Here is a 22,907-nt window from a genome sequence, read left to right as displayed (position 1 = left end):
ATGGAAATTTAAGTCTTCCCTGAACCATTTTTTTGGGGGTCTATTTTCAAATTTATAATTCAGCAGCCCTGGAGGCAGGCTTTCAAGGACCTCACTGCACATCATCCCCCCCCCCCTTCACCCCATTTTACACCACCCCCCCCCCCGGACCCCCCACCATCACCCCTCTTCTCTCACCCCATCTCTTCTCTGCCCCCCCCCCACCCCACTTTGCCTGGGGGAGGCCTGGAGTGGGAAGAAGCCCTAAGACAATGGAATGTTGATAATGCACCCAAATGTTACGGAAATGACAACGGCAGGCTTTTGCCTGGTATGAATTATATATGGCTGTTGATGTTCAGGTAATGGGTCTTTGTGATGGCTCAGAAAAGCTCTAACTGGAGTGAGCGGGAAATCAGAGAGGCCCCTGTATTCATTTCCCTCTAGAGGACCGCGCTTAGAGCTGCGAGCGTGCACATGCTAGTGCGCGCGCGTGTGGGCGTGCGTGCACGCACGAAAGTGCGTGCATGTCCCACGCGCGTGTGTACACACTCGCGGGGAGCGAGCGAACGGCACTAGCCCCGACAGTCTGTTACAGCTATACCGGGGACCTTTGTCTTTGTACACGCTTGTCAGCGTCAAATGTGCTCTGGTCCCGGTGCCTCAAGTAACAATTTCTGGCCACGTACATCACCAGCGGCGTTTAATAATATTAACTTCATTTTGTAATTCGGCGCCACCGCACAATATTCGCTCGCTATCGAAGAGACAGAAAGACTCTAAACTAAAAAAAATATTATTTTACCAGGTAAGGCCCCACTGAGCTGTATAGCTATTTTTCAGAAGCGACCTGGCCACAAATGATAGCTCACTGAAGTGGCTTATCATGTGGACATTTATAGCAGCCAAACACCCTAAACGCGTGCTTCTAAAGGTGGAGGGAAAAACCGGAGGGCCCGTAGAAAAATCCACGCAACCACGGGGATAGAGACACGCAAACTCCAAATATACAGGCGTCAGGGTCGGGATCGAACCCACGACCTCCTGCATACCAGGCGAGGGAGTTAACATCTCACCACCACGACTCAGAGACGCATGGAGGAACCACAGACAAAAACGAAGGTAGCCACGTGATGAGCCGGCACCAACAATTGCCCAAGATCTGCGGTCCTCTCTAGATATGAAGGTGTTATCAGACCAATTAATAAGGGTTTACATTTTGGTGGAAACCAAAGCCCCCTGAAAAAACAACTCCACGAGTGTGAAGGAGAAACGCTCGATCTCCATCCAGACGGAACAGCTCGAGTGCACGTTTCTGCTGTATGAACATTTCCTGGCAAGTGTCTGAACTTGGCCTCTCCCCGATGTTTAATGGGACGACATTGTATGCACGGTGCGTAGTGTCGACAAACATCAGGACTGTGGAGACTTGCAGCCAGGCATGTGTCGTATTGGCCGTAACACCCCCTGATTTGTCAATTTAGCCGTAATAGGTGCTGAGTAGCGACATACGCTTTCCTAACAGTCTGTACAGGCAAACTTGGGTTCTCGCGTATATGTGAATAGGTGCAGGCGTTTGTGGGCGTGGGGTGTTGGCCTCACCACCCACTCTTGTAATCCAAATGAAACAAATTATTTGGTGACATTGCGTTGGCAGTGGGGTGAAAATACAGGGACTCCTCTAGTTAAGAACGAGTTAGGTCCAGAGGTCTGTTCATAAGTCGATTTGTTCGTAAGTCCAACTTTCCAAACACGTTGTACAGCATGTACACTAAACATGGGGAATGGCTTTAAAAGTTGAATAATCTCCTGGAGCTGCCACTGGTTCTTCATGGTCTGCAGATGTAGAATGCCACTGATTATTCATGTTTTGCAGATGTAGATGCCACTGGTTCTTCACGTTCTGCAGATATAGATGCCACTGGTTCTCCACATTCTACAGATGTAGATGCCAATGGTTTTCCACATTCTACAGATGTAGAATGCCACTGGTTCTTGACGTTCTGCAGATGTAGAATGCCACTGGTTCTTCACGTTCTGCAGATGTAGATGCCACTCGTTCTTCCCGTTCTGCAGATGTAGATGCTACTGGTTCTTCACGTTCTGCATATTTAAATACCACTGGTTCTTCATGTTCTGCAGATGCAGATATCACTGGTTCTTCATGTTCTGCAGATGTAGATGTCACTGGTTCTCCACATTCTGCAGATGTAGATACCACTGGTTCTTCACGTTCTGCAGATGTCACTGGTTCTTCACGTTCTGCAGATGTAGATGCCACCACCGCCATCTATTGTGTGGCGGTTGGACTTACGACTCTCGATCTGAACAGCAACTGTACATACGGACAGGTTTGTTCGTATATCTGAAAGTTCGTAAGTCAAATGTTCGTAAGTAGAGGAGACGCTAAAACATCACATACAGAAGCTGGAGAGGTAGAGGTCACGCTCGTATTCTGTTGGCCATAACAGGCGCCCGGCAAGAGAGCTCGGCCTGGATTCGAACTCAAGACTCTCAACGGTGCTGGTTCCCTGTTCTGGCACACGCATTAGCCCCATAAATCATGCGGTCACCTCCATGGCCGGTCTTTAATGTCCACTCTACTGCAGACGGGGTAGTTTGGTAACGCCCTACGGGAATTACCGTGTGGCCGCAGGACTTGAACCACTGACCCTGGCTCAGTGATGAGCAAAGACGACCAAGATGGCTACAGAGCACAGCCTCGTCGTTTACTTGATTTCACCACGCCGAGCGCCGTTTGTATCACTCGCAGTTTTATTGGTTGACGTGGAAAAAAGGAAAGGGAAGATAAAAAGCGGATCCGACACGTCGTATCGCTGCCCGAATTAACGTGCGCGCAATCACGTCGCGCTAAATATTTGAGCCTTGCGTCGCCATGTAAGTGCCTGCGTCGGCGGTTGTACTGCTTAAAGCCGCTCCCTGATGGGCAACGCGTGAAATATTTACGACGCAAATGTTTCTTAAGCTCATATAGTGCGCCGTGAATTTTGCACAGTGCCGTCGCTTAGCGCGCTCATGCTCTTCTTTGTACTTTATTCAAAAACAAAATTTTCTTCAATGCGAGTTCAGCAGCGCGGTTTGCCACGACAGGCGCACCGCAAGGCGCTCCCAGCTCCTTTCCTTTCACCGGGGATGAGTCGGTGAGTCGGTGATGAGTCAATTAGTCGATAATGAGTCGATAAATAGATGAGTCGGTAGTACTAATCGCATATCTGCATTTCCCATAAATATGATAAATTCCTCTTGTTATGCAAATTATTTTGTCAAGGCACTCTTCCCCCTCCATCCCAGCTTAAATAGATGCTCCAAGCCTGGGGTGTGTCATTCAAATTCTGTCTTCTCGACAGACCTGTTCTTAACCTGAGGACGGCTGCTTGCGTTGTGGCCGAAACGTCGTGAGAATTATTTATAATGTTTTATGTTTATTATTTTATTATTTCCATTCTACGTGACTTTACCGAAAGAACCAAGAAGATGAGTCGGTGTTGAGGTTATGAGTTGATGAGTAGATGAGTCGATGACAAGTCAATGGGTCAGTGATGAGTCGATGACATAGGGCTGTTGCTCCATGTGCGCGTCGCCACGCGATGGCTACGCTGCACGTCGGGCGGAGGGAGGCATGGCTCGCAGTGGAAGGCGACCGAGCCACGTGCGGCTTAACGCAGATCGCGACGGTGGTTCTTGCCGTACGGGCGATGCTTGTGATGCACGGTGGCTCGGCGTGCCCCCACCACTCCGCTCGTTTTCCCCTTTGTCGGCAATTTCATTCTCAGGCACAGCTGTCCGGATATTTTCTTTGGGAGCATTATCGCCATGATGATAATGATTATTATTACTGATTCGCCTAAAATTAATGACCTCCGTAAATTTCATGGTCGATGAGCGATGGCTAGTAGTCACTGGACAGTGGTGGCATGGGGGGGCTCCGCTCACCAGGCGCTCTGAACAACCGAGCTTGATCATGAAAAGCAACGTCCAAGTGAACCGACACGAAGGATGCATCCCGTCAAGTGCGTAGCACCTGGGCCGCCAATCCACGGGTGCCACTCCAAACGGTCTCGACAGGCTGCCCTCCCCCACCGCACACACACCAGAGCATCACCCTCCTCTCCCATCGGGCAACAGCTGCTGACTTCCCACAACGTGCTGCTGCCCCTCCTCCTATTGACTGTGGAGGGAGGGTGATTATGATGATTACGATGATTACGATGATTACGATGACAATTACAATGGTGATGATGATGACGATAAGAAAATGAGTCGGCCACCACTGGGGATTTACAAACGGCAGCTTTCCAATTGTGCGTCGAGAAATCTGACGACAGTGACTACTACAGTTGATGGACATTCCACATTCCTTTGGCCAGGGCCAGCTGACTCATGGATTGACCCGCTTGCTTGCTTTCTATAGAGGAACATTCCTCATATAATTGACTGTGGAGTTGTGGCCCTCACCACCTGGATTTGAGCTCGCAGCTCTTGATATGTATGTATGTTTGTACTTCTTTCACACCATACGTAGCCAACCGTGCTAATCGGAGGTGCAGGCGAAGGAGAAAAAACTAAAACACAAAAATCAGATCTCAATAATTTAGTGTTTAATCTAGATTCAAAAGTGCTGCCTAATATCGGAAGGAAGAGCGTTCCAGACGGCCGCAGAAGCGCATCCGAAAGCGCACGATGCGGTGACCGTCTTTGTTCGATGGCCAGCCAAAATGCCGCTGCGAGGATGAATGGAGCTCGCGTAAAGGTTTATGTTCCTTGACGAGATCAGTAAGGTAATTGTGTGGTTCATTTGTGGCAAGCACTCTGTGTGTAATAAGTGCGACCTTATAATGGATGTAAGCGCTCCGATCACAGCTCCGCCTGATCAGGACCATTCAGGCAGTTTTCGACTTATAATTCAAATTTATAATGCGCATTCCATCCTATACTTCCACGCTGTACTCTCAAATGGATTTTAATTTCTCCAAGGATCTTATTTTTTTTATTAAAATGTATAATGCAAGCACAGTCGGCTATGTAGGGTGCGCAAGAAGTTGAACATGCACACATGGCATGCACGTTAATTTACTTTTAAAAGTAACGTAGCAACGTAAGCACAGCAACTCCGCAAATTGTGCGTACAATTTACAAAGGGGCCCAAAATCTTAACCCTTAATACTGACCCTAACAATGTCTATCCTGAATACAAGAAGGGATTTAGATGTTTTGATTAGTTACGTTTATTTGATTCGTTACACAGATGGTCCTGTTTAGCCAGCTGCCCGGCTATTTCACCACGGGAGATCCGTGGTGTGCGTGAGCGCGGCAGCAGCAGCAGCAGACAAAAAACATCGACACGGCAGACAACGCGTACGGCAGGCTCCTCAAGGGACATCGCGGCACCTACTGCCAAAACGCAGGCGGCGGCGGCGGCGCGGAAAGACGCGTGCGCTCGGTGCAGAAACAGCCCGCGACGGGGCTTACGCTCTGGCACGCCTCTCGGTGTGCGCGGCGGCAATTACCGGGAGGTGCCGTCGTTTCCCAGCCGCCTTTCGGCGCTCTTTTGCGTCGCCGTTTGACCGGCCCGACCCGCGTCGGCAGAGAGCCACACTCGACGCACGACGCCCGCACTCGTCGCACGCTCAAGTCCGTGCGAGTCGGGAAGGCTTTTCCCCGCGTGTCGCGATGTCTTGGCGGAGCTTCCGATTCGTCGGATTGTTGGCGGCTCCACGCCGGTTGTGGGAGGGTGCCGCGTACGTGCCAACCGGTGCTTTGGGAGGGGGGGGGCTGCCCCCTAAAGCGCACCACTTGCCGTAGTCGCATTGTTTGCAGGCATCTCGTATGCAAACCCATATTGAACTCATTACTCTGTAGGGTGCATAACAACATTAAGGTCAGTGTATGAGTGGGCCAGCAGTGAGTGATTCAAGTTCAGATAATGTATGGATTATTGGGCTCTTCCTTTGAATATTTCAATTGATTCAGGAACCGTAGTGTCAGATCAATTCTTGCTTAGGTGCAAACTAGGGGAAGGGTTCAGGGCTTTGAGAGAAAACAAGCCGGCAAGGCAGTATGTGGAGAGAGCCTCGTTTTTGTGAGGGTGGTTGTCAATACAAATGCCCTGTGTACACTCAAGAAACACAAACAATAGGCACATACATAGATCCCCCGTATAGCCTTAACACACTGTTGGGGCAAGTGCTGTTAGCGAGCACCTATGAAGGCCAGCACGGCACACGAGGGGGTGGGCGGCCAGCACCATGCCCGACCGCCTTTGTCTCCCTAGTGATGATGTTTACACACTGCACCAGGTACTTAGTTGAGGCTGAGTCGACCTAGGGGAAGCCGAGGGCCGGTTCAGATAATCGTCACTGATGTTGGCCGTCAGCGGGAATCACACCCGGGTCGCCAGGTTCGTAACACAGCGTGCTAACTGCTACACTACCGCTCCCAGCAAGATTATATATGCCTCACACAATGGGCGCGTACGACACATTGTGCGCTGGTGGAATGGGCACAAAGCAAAGCACTAAGGTATATCTCTGCATTGCTTTAACTAAAAACATGTTTGAGAAGTATTTAATTACAAATATTTTTTGTTAAAAAAATATATATCCAGATCTACACCATAATTTTGGTCATTTTCCGCTCTGATTTGAAGCAATTATTTGAGGAATTTTCCAGGTTCCGCAGGCTGATGAACACGTCCCCTTCACGAATGGAAAATGAAAGACGCGAGCCACAGGGTTGCGACTGTGGCCATGCAACTCGACCAACAGAGCATGTAGTAAACCCATAGATACCTATAGATATATACATAGAGATACATTAAAGACAGAAGTGAGATCGTGGCCATGCAAACGAAACTATGGATCACACAAGTAAACCCACTGTGATCAACGAAGGAGCAGGAACAGCAAAACGACACGAACTCTCTCTCTCTCTCTCTGTCCTGAAGCCCTCTCGTCGTCGCCGTCATGCACGAGAATAGAAGACCGAGAGTGTTTGTGAAAGATGCAGATTGGCTCCTTTTGGAACGCGCCGCGGAGTTTCAACTCCACGGTTCGGAAAGGCTGCGCAATGGTAGTCGCAACGGCCGTGGATGCACAACATCACGGGGCGTTTAGCGGACGGAGTTTCTAATCCCCTTTTCAATAAAAACACTCGGCCATTGCTAATGCGAGTGCCGAACGGCACTTTTCTCTGTAGCCAATGGATTTTTTCTGTGCTTTTTTTCTTCTCAATTTGGCTGTGAAGGTTTAAAACAAAAAAAGCCGAGGTACATCAAATGGCCTGCGCGCGTTCCGAAAACTAAAGTCTATACAATCCAATCGATACTGCAGATGTCATTTATTTAACCAGGTGGTCGTTAATTTAATAATCTGGCTTACAAGAGAGAGGTGGACTCATAGGGTACTTTAAAATTGGAGATTAGTGCTCTGTGTGCATGCATTTTAAACTTCTTTCGCACCATTCATAGCCAACCGTGCTAATCGGAGGTGCGGAAGAAGGACAACAAACTAAACACAATTAGCAGTTCTAAAGAAATTAGTTTTAAATTAAAAAATTCACAGCCTAAGTGGCTACCTGATATCGGAAGGAAGAGCGTTCCAGACAGCCGCAGAAACGCATCTGAAAGCGCACGATGCTCCGGGAGTGTCGTCTAAATCCTCGCTCGTACTGATAGGAACCACCTGGTTCCACCAGCCCACAGGGGATTATTGTGTCCGTCCGTCCGTCGTGAATCCAAAAATGGGGGGGGTGGGGCTGGGTGGACAGGGGAGGGTCTGGGTGAGGAGGTTGGGGAGGGGCTGGGTGGGGAGGGGAGGGTGGGGGGGGGACTGGGTGGGGAGGGTGGGGCTGGGTGGGTGGTGGGAGGGGTTGAGCTGGGTGGGGAGGGGAGGGGAGGGGCTGGTCACCCCGTGGTGCCCTTATAAAACTCAACGTTCAACCTACTCACGCCGGCTTGTGCCCGCCCTCACAGTCGGGCATATTTGCAGAATACACCACGCCACCGTTGACCCTGGCCTTTGACCGAGCAACCAAACGTTCCTACCAGCTCCCTCCGCAGGAATGTGTTCATATTTGGTTTCACACGGCGCCGTACATGTCCATTTATAATCCACTTATTGGTGGTGGCTGCAGGCATTGGATCACAACGGTTTATTCAACTTTCTCTCTCGTACCCCATGAAAATATCCCTGCCGAGTATTATGAATGCACATCACATGTTCCCCAGGACTGATAGCTGTGCACCTGTGGCAATGGAGCATAATCACCTACATGTCTAAATAAACATCGCAAAACACGCCGGTCTTTGTAGGCGAACATCTGATCCATCCATCGATATGTAAGAATATATTTTAAGAATCCACTGCTGGAGGAGGACCTACGCTTATTCGTGTCTGTTATCCGGGGCTGTTTCAATCATACTTCACCACGCTGGTCAGTGTGTGCTGGTGGAGGAAGGAGCAATGGACTGATTCACATACCGCTTGCTACTTCTCTCCGTCGCGGCCGCCAAAAGAACCCAATGCTTGATGGGTTCATACACAGTGAGCGAACCACCACGCCGCCGTTCCACTGCGTACGCCTAAGCATTGACCTATTTTCATGTACAGTATGCCGTTCACACGTACATCACCTGTTCAGCTCTTATGTTTGTGTGAGCCCGATGCGCCCGATAGCGCTCGCACGCAAGACATTACATTCACACGCGCGTGGTGAAGGCCAAATAATTATGAAAAGTTGCACCGGTGTAATTTTAGCAACAGGAGAATGCCCAAGACATCAATAAGGCCGGTACAGATGAAGGATTATCGAATAACCCATCGATTGTTCACTTTTTTTGGTTGAGGCATATATAATCTTGCTGGAAAAAAAATTGGTTAATTATTCAACAGATGAATAGATTGATATCTCACGGAATTATAGGTCTAATTAATGTAATGTCTAATTACTTAAAGTATCCCTACCTGCAATTGGATAATTATCCCCGAGTAAAATAATGTTATGCTAAACAGAGCCAGCCAATTTAAACATTGAATTTATTAATATTGCCCTGAACGAGCAAATACGATTGTACTCTCAAAAGCAAATATCCCAGGAAAACCTCCCCGATTCTAAAGTTTAACTCAATGTTGCTTTATTTAAACCATCCTCTGACCTCGGTGGCCACAGCTTCCGTATTCAGCGTTGTTTACTCGGGTGGCCAAGGGGTCAGAGTGATTTCCACCTCCAGTTTTCACACATCCCCTGCTGTGCAAACACAAAACTATATCCTGAAAATGTTACTGTGAATGTTGTTTTTTTAAAAGTAATTTGTCCCTGCCAACTGTTGTTACTGGAAATGTATTTCATTAAAATACTGATTATATTTGTGCACACTTTTGAATTCCATCAGTAACACAGCATTATAGTTTGCGCTAATTTCTAATTGCTTGTTTCTCCCCCCCCCCCCCCCCCCCCTCTGATTTCTATTGCCTTCGTTGTGTTTGTCCATTTACGTGACACCTGGTTGTATTTTGATTTAAAGCTGTCGTGACTGCAGGGATTCATATTCTTGGTTCTTTCGGTAAAGTCACGTAGAAGGGAAATAATAAAATAATACAAATATAAAACAATAAAAATTCTCACGACGTTTCGACTGCAACACAAGCAATCATCATCATGTGTGAAATCCACAGCAAGAAAACGTCGTGAGAATTTTTTTTGTTTTATATTGTATTACTTTATTATTTCCCTTCTACGTGACTTTACCTGGTTGTATGTTGAACTTCTTTTGCACCGTACGTAGCCGACCCTGGCTCGTCACCCTTGCGAACGAGACTCTTCCCTTAATCTCGACACATTTGCCACCTGTTTGAAACGACAATAGACGGGGGACTTTAAAACTATCCCACAATTTACTCTCCGGGTAGAGGCGCCGGCCCCGCGATTGTTTGCGCTGCCAATGCTCGTACACCACACAGAGAGAGAGAGAGTGAGTGATCGAGAGAGAGTGATCGAGAGCGGGCGAGCGCGCGGCTTCTCACGCGTTGCGTACGCGTGCTCTTGGCAGGCGACGGGCTGGACAACGGCATGCTGTCCGGGGACGACGACGAGCTCGACAAGGAGCGCAAGCAGCAGAAGAAGCGCGGCATTTTCCCTAAGGTGGCCACCAACATCATGCGCGCGTGGCTCTTCCAGCACCTGACGGTACGCGCCCCCCCCCCCCTCCCCGCCCCCCCCCCCCTGTGGCCCTCGCCGCTCCGCCCGCTAACCGTGTCCCCGCAGGGCCGCCGCCGCCGCCACTCCGCTCGTGTCTGGCCGTGTAGTGGCGCGTGGACTTGCGATCGGCGTCAATCAGTGATCGCGACGCGTGCAAGCATTTGACGCACCGATGAGTCATTGTTGCGGCTCACGCCCATTGAGTTGTAGGACGCTTCACGCGGTCCCTCACCGACTGAGATACATTACAAAGCTCGCGATGCGCACATCGCATCGCGCGTGAGAGAATCGGTCGCTTACAATCGGCAGGAATGTCACTCGAATGCTACGTTTAGAATAACGGGACAAACAAAAACTAAACGTGTGAGATGATTTTTTTTTCATAATGAGAAGCGATACACATGAGATGGGGGAAAATTGAGACGAGCAAAATCGTGAATCCTTCAATTGAATTGCAGCCCCCCCCCCGATTTGCCGTTACAATTCATCACATCCCAGTCGTTACTCGCGCGATCACGTGACCAGACCTGCTGCTCACCCCTCCTGACAATGTCAATAGGGCTGAGTTTGGCTTCTGGATACGGGAGTTGGGGTGTTCACGGAGGCCTTCCTGTCAACAAGTGCAACGCGACGATGAGTGTCACGCCTTGATGGAGGGGGACCATAATAGCCCTGCTGATAGCTCTCGTGTTAGACCCACTGGCATATTCACGAAAACTCAAAACACACGTGCGATGTTGACGGGTGTTTTGCAAGTGTCAATGCCTGTTCACGTACGATTGGCGCTTACGGGAGGTGAAGGTTAAACGCAGGCTGTGCGTTTACGGGGTAGCATCTCTAAGCGAATCCTCTCACTTCATTGTCCGCTGATGTCTTGTCAAACCGACGTTGTAAATAGAAATTCATGAAACGCGATATATGCAGAGGCACTGGCACAAAAAAAATGGCATGCAAAAATGTCATGCATCAGTATGCTAATTTACTTTTCATTATGATATACTTCAATTATGCAAATATAATATTGCGTCGTTTTTCTGATGATTTTTTTTAGCTCATTGACTCGACGATGAATAGCACTTACGCATCCCGGCGAAGATGATAATAATCCTCACAGTTACCGCGAGACTGTGCAGAAAATCCCAAAGAAACAGATTACTGTGGCTTATTCGAAAGCAGTCGACAGTTAGAGCTAATCCGTTAAATGCATAAGCTTACAGAAGAAGGATTGACATTTGTATTTTTTCTTGGAGCAGCCTGCCCTATAGCTAATTGAAGTTGTTGGGGCCATGCCATGCATAGATTACAAGTGTTTATGCCACAGGACGCTCCTTGCTCCGTAATGGAAACGTATACACATTAGAGTAGGCTCCCGTCGTGCGTGGAGCATTGATCACTGAAGTGTCCCAAATGCGCGCACGTGTTTCTAAATTGAGATAATGTTGCGTGTGGGATTATCCCTGCGACCATGAATGCAGTAGCCAGGCGACTCCGGGGACTAATCGCAGTGTGCATGTCTGGCTGATGTTTGCTCTTCCTCTGAAGCCAGAACTGTTGTGGTGCTGTGTTTAAACACAGAACTCCCACCTGAGATTAAACTCCACTCCCAAATGTATTGCAATAGATAGCCTTGAGCCCTGGTTACCATTCATGCAATCAGAAAACTTTTGGGTGATTGCCCTTCATTCAACAGTGAGGGCTCCTTATTCAAGCAAGTAGGCACACTACAAATCATTCTTCTTTGGTTTTTTCGGTAAAGTCACGTATAAAGATAATAAATTAAATAATAGCATACGACGTTTCGATTGCAACACAAGCAATCATCATCAGGTATAATGAAATAGCGACATAGAATCTAACCAGAAAACTATAGACAGACATGTAAGCAGACAGATATCACCAAGATACACAGGGAGAGCAACCCAGGTACAGAGAGAGGTGATCGTCTCTGTGGGGTGGCCTTAAATAGACAGAGGGGGGCGGAGGCAGAGAGAGGGAGGGGGTAGGGAAAAAATTGACATGTCAATGAGTACGAAGGGACGCGTAGTAAAGTACGCAGGCTTAGAGGGAGACAGAACACACTAAATTAAACAACCTAGCAAAGTATCGAAATGTTATGTAAAACGATGTGGGTGAAGCGGAGACGCTCGCCGTTACGTATGAAAGCTCCCGTCGGGATGTCGCGTCACAACACCACCTCCGAGTTGTGTGTCTGCGTAATCTGCGGCTTCGTGCTTGGATGCACATCGTACACTTGGGACGCAACCGGTGAAAATACCAAATACCAAAGCTAAATTACCACACACCAACTTCCTTCCCCCCCGCAACTCCGATTAGCACGGTTGGGCTACGTACGGTGCGAAAGAAGTCCAACATCCATACAAACGCGTGCTTAAGACTATTAGCACACAGCTTCACAGTCTCACCTGGAAAACTGTGTTTTGAGTGGCACGAAGTGATTAGACATTGCAGGGAAATCACTTATATAGCACTTTTGCTGAGCAAAATTCATTAGAAATAAGCGCACAGAACGAGAGTCTGGCTCTCAATTCTTACCACTCAGTGCACCAGATGTCTTTCTTGAAAAAAAGCCATCGCACCATCGCCACGGTGACGGGACCCATTGGAGACTTTGGTAACGCGAAGAAAATTACAAACAAAAATGTACATCCGTAAAGGTTGTGCTTTTGCGTCCGGCCGATGTTGATGTAGAGGCAACGATTGTCATTTTACACCGAGGTGGCTGAGCCAGGTGATTGCGTCAAGAATCGCGGAGTGAACCTGGCACTGCGACCAGGTGTTTAAAGGGCGCTACGGTGCTGCAGTAAGGGTTTTTTGCTCTCGAAACTTTACAAAAGCACGACCAGATGGTTGGATAGTGTTCGGACAGATCTTGGAGAGTTTGCTTGCCTATTCTAAAGCCAATAGGCTGATGGCCTAAAACATAATTGTATGCCTGTGGAGATGCAGAGGGCAGTTTTGCATTTCAATGATGTTATATATTCAGTGGCTGGAACTAAAGGTTTGCGGCCTGACTATTCACTTGCTTTAATTTTGTATTGACACACAAACCAATGAGGGGTGTGGCTGGCTGGAAATAAAATCGTTATGAAAAAGTAAAACGCACAACGCAGACGTGCATGTCACACCCCCTTCTTCCCGGCTCCCGTTACATCGCTCAAAGCCAGCAGTTATGAATAACCTGCTCGGGCACAGACTGTGTGAAATGTCATTCGTTGTCGCGTAACCGTGAAGTTCAACTCACACAAAGCTGCTTCCAAAATGCTCCCCCATCCCCCTCCCCACAATACATCTGACCGTGGGATAGCTTTGTGCTTTAGCGATGAAGTTGTGTTTCATTGGAAGGCCATGAAAATTGCTTCTTTAAACTCACACCCACCGGTGTTTACAGAGCGCTGGGACTCGGCAAGATTCGTGTACACTTCTGCAACATCCACTCTTTTGGGTGATGTTTGGAAACGTGTTCGTGCGGCGATCTATATTTGCAGGGTTCCTGCGCAGTACATTGCGTGGGCTCATCGCTTGAATCCTGCTCCATGCCCCCCTCGGGAGTCCTCTGAGAAGCGCTCCCTCGCTGGCTATGAACCGTATTTCCACAAGGCCTCAGTTGAGCCTTCTCCGACTACTTTTTTGAGCCCTTGATAAGCGCCGTTTTGAAGCTTCCCTGGCTCGGTTTAATAAAAAAAAGTATTTAAGGTTCAGACGAGCCCATTTACCTTGCAGTGGTTTTTGGACTGTTTTCTACACGGCCTCAATTGTGCACTTGCTACCTGATTGATACGTTTAATTTTCTAAGCGTGTGTTAAGTAAGCTCGCCCCGGTTTCAAAGTCGCAACTTTAAACGTTTCGGTTTTTTTTTCCTTCGGACGCTTTTGAACTCATTCAGCCACCCGTTAAACACGCATTTCAGACACACATTGAATAAACTAACAAGCAAAGCGACACCATTCTCTATCGGCCGTACGGGCAGGGAAATGAGCTGTGTGAAATACTGCTGACTGGCACCGTGGTTGCCAAGGCCCACCATGGAGTCTACGTTGCGTTATTAAAAGCTATTAAAGTAATAGGTTTAAATTAACTGAATATGGAGCTGATTCCAAAAAGAGAGCTGTGAGGTAGGCAAACGTAACTTGGCGTTTGTGGCGAGCTATCAAAGAAGACATTATTATTGCCGTACGATTGATACCGGATCCAGTGTTCAACTCCCACAATCCCCCAGTAATTTTGCGGGGATATTATTTTTAAAAATCTCTATTGTTTACCGCTCATTGTAAAATAAACACAGTTCACGGGAGGAGTAAAGTTGTGTGCCTGTATCTTCGCCAAACCTCCATATTTTAACTTTACCCACAATTCATTATATTGTAATGTGTAATGCTTTCACTGCTTTGGTTTATATGCTTGTTGGCCAGGTTCGTGGGATAGGCAAAGGGGCAGCCCCTGCAATTGCTATGCTCACGCCACTGTTGGTGGAAGGGCCTCCGCTGGAGGGAGCTCTAGAGAGCCCCTTCTAGACGATATTTTGGTCTACTCTTCCACGCTGGCGAGACGACTTTGAAGAGGGTTAGTGAATAATGAGGTTCCAAATCACGAGAATTTGAGTTAAAATACTTCATGTATTATACTCGTCAGATGAGTAAATTGTGAAACATACCAACAGTGCCGCTTGAATAGAAAGTCAACAGTTGTCTTGCCAGGTACTTCTCTCTGCCATTGGAATGTTGAATTTTCCAAGAAGGCTAAAGACCACCAACACAAATTATCATGACCCAATGCTTATTTGTTTAATCGGAATTCTGATCTTTTTTTGTAAGGCTTGAGGTGATGAATCTAAGTGGGCTGTCGCATTTTAGAAACGATATCTTTAAAGTATTTTTTTCCATTATTCAGCATATCTCTTATTCTTTTTTTACTGCTGCATGGAGACCAACGCCACTGTTTTCTGTGCATTGCCTTGTGCAGCTGCAAACCATCCCGCTTGCGCACAAGCAAGACGCTTACACGAGGAACACATGGGTAAATCTCCATGGGAAAAATGGAAAATATCCGCTCGACGCAGAACGGTGTTTTTTTTCGTGTTTCCGGAACAAGGGAGTCACTTTTGGTTCTGGTTTTCAACGGGAGTGCTCTCACACCAAGAATGGACGTCCAAATATCCACCCTTGTGGAATTTTTCTTTTTTAGGGTGGTGAATGTTCATCTCCTAAGGGAGAACGAGGTGGGGGAGGGGGTGGAAATAGCAACAACTAAAAAAAACCCAGCCCATTTAGTGAGCATCCACCTTGTATTTCGACGCTAAGTGGAACCAACGTGTATTGTCGTTGTGCGCGTTTTTGTGGCCACGTGTACAGAACGAATGCATGCGCAGCTTGCCGATGGCCACATTTCGCACTTTTGACTTTATGCAGTAGATGAGTGGCATGCCCACGCTCCGAGCCATGAGGGTTCACAGCATGCTAACTGCTGTGAGCCAATCAGATTCGCTGACTCAGAAGCCCATTTTGCAAGCGGTCATGGGTGTGAATTCTAAATGAACTCAGTAAATATAAACTTCTTTTTAGCAAGAAAACCAGTTGTCCTTTAAAGTGACTTAGGCGGTGCCCTAAGTGGAAATGAACCCCATCCCCATGCTCGTTTGGGCCAGATTTGGCTGCTATAAATTTATACGTGATAAGCCACTTTATTGAACTATTATTTGTAGCCAGGTCGCTTCTGAAACATAACTATATAACTCAGTGGGCCTTACCTGGTCCAATAAAAAGTGTAGTTTTAGTTTATTTATTTTTCGTGATTTGCTTACCTTTCCTATACTCTGCACTCCTATCGGTATTTTTGTATTGTTTGTATGTTTGTTGAACTTCTTTCGCAGCGTACATAGTTAACCATGCTAATCGGAGTTTTGTTGTTGTAACTTTCTGACCCGTCCCTACTGGACATCTGTGGAAAAGAGCTTCATAGCTCAACGTATTTCTCCAGGATAATTAAAGATTATGTTTCTGATTCTCATCTGACCAACGTTGTGTAATGCTAAGGCGAGGCAGCCATACAACCGCATATTCCTACTCGCGCGATGTAGTTTTGTTCACTCGATCGTGTTATATCCAAATCGCATCCGAGTTAAATGAAAAAAAAAGTGTTCCTGAATACATTCGTCGGCGTTGTTTCCAATTCTCGTTGAGAAAACAAGACGCGGCATTACAGGCAAACGGGCTGTACAGTAAACCTTCACTGAAAGAAAAACAGATTTTCTTAGACCCAGTGGGGGGTTGAGGGAGAGCCACTTCTCTCTGAGTTTGAACAGTGAGCAGCGAAGGGGACCTCTGGGAGCTTGTCGAGGAAGAGCGCGTGAGAGCGTCTCCGTCTTGACTCTCTCCGCGTGCGTCTCCCACAGCCGCCGCTCGTGGGCCAGGCATCAGCGCGCGCCCGGAGTGGAGCTGCGCGCGTTCTGTGCGCACCGGGTTCACACTGAAGGGACTAAACGCACCGACTCCATGGGGCGACCGGCCACTCAACCCTCACTTGAGCGATAACACAGGGGCCGGGCGGGCCGTGGGAATGTAAAATTAGCACTCCGTGATATTCGCTCGGTTGACCTTTACAGCACAGAGATAATTGATAAAAAAATAAATTTGGCTAGGCCACGTCATTTATCTGGCCTAATTTTTTTTGGGCAATGCCCCACCACCCAACGTGGCCGAACACATTAACTTGTCGCGTGTGCAAGCGTTTAATGTGCCAATTATTTGTTGTTCCAGCTGACATGCAAGTTGAAAAACTATTTTCTCTGTTGGTGGAGGGCCTTACAACACAAACTCGACCGGATCATTACGTGGTTCTTCTACCCAAAAATGACCTATGAATCATAACGATCCATGGGCAGGTAGTCCATGGGTGTCTGCTGCACAATCTGTCATTTGTTTCCACTTGTGTCAATATGCTCAAGTAGTGGACACATCTTTCTGGCACCAATCTTATGTCGTCGCCAAGCCATTCCTTGTTAGGTCTTCCTGTTCTTCAGGTGTCTTTCACTTTTCCGAACAACACATTTTTTATTTTCCTGTTGTCCATGCTACATTTACGAATGTTAAGCATTCATGAATGTTAAGTGAACCAGTAGCCAATCGTGGTTCAGGTGGGGCACAGGAGGCAGAACTAAGGGGCTCTGAAATGTATTTAGTAGCAATGACATGACGATTAGGCAGTCGTCACACATACACACGTGACACATCACACGACCACAGCGGTGAGTTCCACAGGTGGCGTGGACACGTTTCACGTCGCCCGAGGCGTGTGATGCTCGCTTAACGTGGGGTACCGTGTGCTACACAGCGCGTGAATCTCTGCTCTGCGCGAGCGTTCGTTCGTCGTGTGTAGCGGCACAGTCAATGATTTGTGACTGCAGTAATCTCACTGGAAACGAAAGATAGGGAAATTCAATTGTATGGTCAACTTTGACCTTTAAGGCAAAAAAGTACCTCTATGATGAAGGCTTTTCCACTTCGTAAAAGGATGAATTCAGTGCCAATGACAATGGAAATGTGGTATTACTTCTGGGCTACCACTCCTATCTGTGGATAAGCGTTCAGCGTTGTGTGAACGGGAGTAATGGGAGTGTGGTTAACGGTAATATCACAGTAGGGGGCGATATTGCTTTGTCTAATCTCAATTGAGTAATTGCATGTAATTTACCAAATTTGGAAAAAGTAGATGATGCCGGCATAAAATGGCCTCCTCGTTTAGAATCACGTCAAGTAGATGGTGTAGAGTGTTTTCCTGTTGATACAAATGCAGTGTTAACCAGGGTGGCCTGCCAGATTTTATTCTATTTTCGTTTACCAGGTAAGGCCCACTGAGCTATGTAGCTTTTTCAGAAGCGACCTGGCTACAAATGATATCTCAACAAAGTGGCTTATCGTGTGAAAAATTATAGTAGCCAAATACTCTAAATGCGTGTTTCTAGATGTGAAGGGAAAAACCGGAGGACCCGTCGAAAAATCCACGCGACCGCAGGGAGAGAGAAACACGCAAACTCCATATATACAGGCGTCGGGGTTGGGATTGAACCCATGACCTCCTGCATACCAGGCAAGGTAGTTAACATCTCGCCACCGTGGCGAACCTCTGCAACCAGCGGCGAACGCATTCCTGCTGGGCCGCGTCACCGCCCCGTGCGACAAAGGTGGAAGGGGCAGCCATAGCGGTGGGAGAAACATCCGGAAGAGTGAGAGGTGGGCCACTCACCTTGCCCCGCTTGCCTGCTCCAAACACTCTCGAACGCTTAACCCCTCGCTCGGGTACCTCGTTTCAAACCGTCAACAGCGATCGCGCGTTTTGCTTCCGACGGCGAAGCCCCGTACGCACACGCGAGGGCGTCTCGCCTCCCAACACGTTTGAAAGGACCCCACCCCCCCCCCCCCCCCCCCCATGGCAACTGTGGGTCCCAAGCACAAAAATATTACCGTCCTGTGGTGGCCAAAGCGTGAGTCCCCCTTACAGGAGTCCAGAAAAAAAAAAACCGATGGAGTCCTCTAGTCTGATCCATTCCCTTTACACCAAAGGGGGAAGAGAGAAAAAATAACCATTAAAGAAACAAGGTCCCTAATTCCCAGTGCATTTTTATTGAAGTGCCGAACATGGGCTAATGCTGTAAAACACTGCGTTCAGCAAGCTTCAATTATTTTTAACATGCGGTACTAAATGTTTAAATAAGTGAGAGCCTCTCCTCTGCCTTTCTCATTTAACATGGGAGTGCGGCAGGGTGAAGGCAAGGCTTTGGTAAAGAGAGGGGGGGGGGGTTAAGAGTGTGGGGGGCGGGGTGGGGGGGGCGAGTGTGTGTGTGGGGGGGGGGGGCGACTGGGGGTGTGGGATGTGTATTATTGCTTTGGTTCCATTAGCGTGCGTGGCGCGGGGAGGCAAATTGACTGGTGGGGTTGGGGGGGGGGGCGCTCTGTCAACCGTGAAGGCGTCGTCATTAGGAGATGCTCGGAGATCAAAGTCTCGCTGAGCACGGCTGGGCTGGAGCGACCGAGCGCTTGCCAGAGGGCGCACCGCAACTCAAATTGGGCTTCCGTGGAACTCGACGACGGTCGACAGTTGCGAGATGCTTCCTCCGTTTCCCGCAGTCCAACGTTCAGGGAACGTCTTCTGGTCCTCTGACCGTCGAGAATGAACAACGTTTTTTTGCGAAAGTGTGACTCTTTGTCCGACTTCCCTTGCGATGGGCATTTTTGTTAACCCCTTCGTGTAAATTTATTGTCGCCGCTCCACATTAAAATGGATTATGTTATATAATTTATGAATCATTTATTTGTGTGGGGAGTGATGGTGGAGCGGTTAGCGCACTTGCGCTACGGACCTGACGCCCCGAGTTCGATTCCTGCTCACGGCCACTGCCAGTGATGATTATCTGAATCAGTCCTGGGCCTCTTCTAGGTCGACTCCGCCTCAAATGAGTACCTGGTGCAGTGTGTATACATCACTAATAGGGAGGCAAAGGTGGTCAGGCGTGGTGCTGGCCACCCACCCCCTCGTGTGCCGTGCCGGCCTTCATAGGTGCTGGCTAACAGCACTTGCCCCTACAGTCTGTTAAAGGCTATGCGGGAGATCGTTTTCCCTTGTTATATTTATACACAAAGACCCTAATTTGTGACAGCTTGTCATACCTCCATCACTTCCCACTGTGAAAAATGTCCTTCCATCGTCTGGGAATTGCAGGGCATTTTGGTGTTTGGAATCCATCAGTCTTAACTTGGATCTAACTGAGAGTATGTATATGGACGATGATGATATCGAGTCCTTTAATTAATCACACGTATAAACGAAACTGTCTTGCATTTGACTGCTGGGCTACACTATAGCTGCTTGAATCAGATATGGGCCGAGTTACACGAGTCTTGATTAACCCACACGTGGCTGGGAGACGGTGGCTTAACGACTGATTTCTCGTCAGCCGTGCTCATCTGTTGTGTCGCCCTGTCGCGAACGAGCAGAATTTTAGGTAAATTGTAGCGCTGTGGCAATTAATACCTCAGTGGGCTTTGGTCTGGTCGGATAGGGATGGTTTCGTTTTATTTGTTTGTGTTTGGGCGATTTATATTCTTGATTCTCTTGGTAAAGTCACGTAGAAGGGAAATAATAAAATAGTAAAAATATCAAACAATACAATTCTCACGACGTTTCGACTGCAACACTAGCAATCATCATCAGGTGTGAAATCCACAGCAAGAAAATTTGAAAAAAGTGGCGTTTTTTTCTTAACGTCAGCACCACGTTGGCTGTGGATTTCACACCTGATGATGATTGCTTGTGTTGTGTAGTTCTTACCCGCCCCTGACTGGGCACATCTGTGAAAAAGAGCTTCTTAGCTCATCAGATTCCTCTAGTATAAATAAATATTCTGATTCTGATTAAACGCAGCGCGAGTTTACGCACACGCCGTGGCCTGTCCTCAGCCCGGCTGCCGCGATTCCTTGGCTCGCGAGGCTGCCGACTCATCCCAGGACTCCACTCCGCGTAACGTGGCCCAACACGCCAAATAAAAACGAGAAATATACGCGCTGTTTGGACAAAGGCAGCGTTGATGCAATGGCCTCCTGCTGCATGCGCCACCCCGAGCAGACTCGGGGGAGCTGATGCTTGCTTTTGTGTTTTCGGTGTCCTCCAGTGCTGCTCGAGAGGAGCGCTTGCTTGAATTCCTCGCGGTCAGTAGTCACTTGCGAAGTAGACAAAGGTAATTCCTTTTTAAGTGGCACCTCGAGTGCCACATAAAACATTCGATAAGCCTGGCGCGGCATCTGCCCAGAATTCCTTTAAATAGCAACCGTATAATTTCCGCTGGCTCAGAAAGCCACGAGTGATATTAAGTGGGCGATTTGATTACATTTAGTACGTGGACACCCTTGCAAGCGAGATGTTCCATATTTGAGATTTTTGCAGGTGAAATATTTGCATAAAATAAAATAAATAAAGGTTACGTCGTGAGCATTGGCGGTTCGGAGAATCGCTGCGCCTAAAGTGGTGAGATTGGAATCCGTGCAGACTTGGGAGTTACGTGTTTTTTTAGGCCCACCAATCCGACACTGATTACCATAATTCCTTGTGTCAGCTGTGACAAATAACATGGCTTGAATGGACCGGCTTTAGAGATGTTCCCTAGTAACGTGCGTCTGTGGCGCATCCACTGCGGGGCGAATGGGGCAGCGCTGCAAGCCGCGTGCATGCAGCTTGCACCAGAGCCACGGTCGCTGCCAAGCGAGTGAAGTTGCAGACTATCTTCACTTGCACTTGCATTGAGGCAAGTGACGGTACGTTATTTTGACTATTGACACTTTTAGAACGGCCACCGCGGCAATGTGAAGGTGTGCGAGAGAATGGTGAAGAGTTAGAGGACAGCTATGGAGTAAGACGTGAGCGGGGAGCGGTACGTTTTTTTAAACTGGCACGTCAACCACAAGAGTTGAATTTTACTCCATGCCAGATGATGGAAATGCAGTCTGTAGTTTGAAAAGGACATAGGCGTGCGAAAGAGATGCACTGTGGAGATGTCGAACGGAAAAGGGAATGAGATACAACGTATTGGAAAGGATTAAGAGTCTGTAACCGCCCTTGCTGGAACTGTGTTTAAAATACCAATCGGAAACGTCAGACTGGTTCGTAATAAAACGTGGCCTGCGACAGGGAGTGTTCCATTGGCATTCTGTTCGTGTTTGAAATAGATGAGATGTTAGGGAAGGGTACAGGAAGGATTTGCAAGGGAAGGGAACAGGAATAAGGTATATTTGCCAATAGCTCAGGACCACCAACAGAGAATAGCTCTGCTCAATGTTCATACGATTACTGAACAGCAACACGCTTAAGGTCATTGCCACTGGTGTCACCAAACCTCATGCTTCCTTCTGGCAGACACCGCTGTTGTTACATTGTTGAACTTCAAGGTTTGTTTGTGCTGTCTCATCACTTTAATCGTTGCCAGATTCTGGCTGCCAATCCAATAGGTGTCTCGGTAGCCCAGCCACCTCTATCTAGCACACATACACCGCTCATCAAGAGCTAACTAGATCTACCAAAGCCAACTAGATCTACCAACGCCAACTAGATCTACCAAAGCCAACTAGATCTACCAACGCTAACTAAATCGACCAATGCCAACTAGATCTACCGATTTCAACTATATCTACCAACACTAACTAGATCTACAGTGCTCTCTGGCCATCAAGATGTTATGATCCCCTCACCCCTGCCCCTCCAAATTGCTAACTCTGTCCTGCGTTGAAATTCGTAGCATCTTGCGTTCAAATGCGAGAAGGGCCGTATCTAGTCGATTTGAGTACAGCTCAGTCATTGGTGCCGTCGCACAGAAGTGCCTTAAAACGTTAATTATTTACGGATATCCTTTGGCAAAAACCCGATGCGCCTCAACAAAAAACTCACCAAATTATGTTGAGTTTCAATAGATTTTTTCGCCTGGTAAAATAAAGCGCCATCGATCGATCGATGGCTCGAACGCTGGGGGGGGGGGCGTATAAACGCGTGCATTTGATCGGGAGGCTCGTCTCTGCGAGAGAGAGCGAGCGAAAGGAGAGCGAGAGGAGGGTTATTGGGGAGTGGATTTCTTGCTGATGCCCGTGCGCCGGGCTGACCTCTCCGCGTGCGCGCTGGACACTGCGCCTGGGCCCATTAATCACTCGCCACGCCGT

General features: G+C 48.0%; 1 protein-coding gene across 2 annotated transcripts in view; it reads left to right on the top strand.

Annotated features, from left to right (window-relative positions):
- The window catches only part of LOC133352793 (homeobox protein Meis1-like), a 236,557-nt gene that overhangs the window by 146,852 nt on the left and 66,798 nt on the right, over window positions 1-22,907 (top strand). For both annotated transcript variants that reach the window (XM_061568689.1, XM_061568690.1), the window contains exon 8: window positions 10,046-10,182. In XM_061568689.1, coding sequence (XP_061424673.1) covers window positions 10,046-10,182 — 137 coding nt within the window. The remainder of the gene's footprint in view (window positions 1-10,045; window positions 10,183-22,907) is intronic.

The sequence above is a fragment of the Lethenteron reissneri genome, chromosome 41, assembly GCF_015708825.2.
Source record: "Lethenteron reissneri isolate LAM-NWPU_2019-01 chromosome 41, ASM1570882v1, whole genome shotgun sequence".
NCBI classification, from domain to species: domain Eukaryota; kingdom Metazoa; phylum Chordata; class Hyperoartia; order Petromyzontiformes; family Petromyzontidae; genus Lethenteron; species Lethenteron reissneri.
The sequence above is the reverse complement of the archived record's forward strand: the minus strand, read 5'-3'. Positions and strand labels throughout refer to the sequence as shown.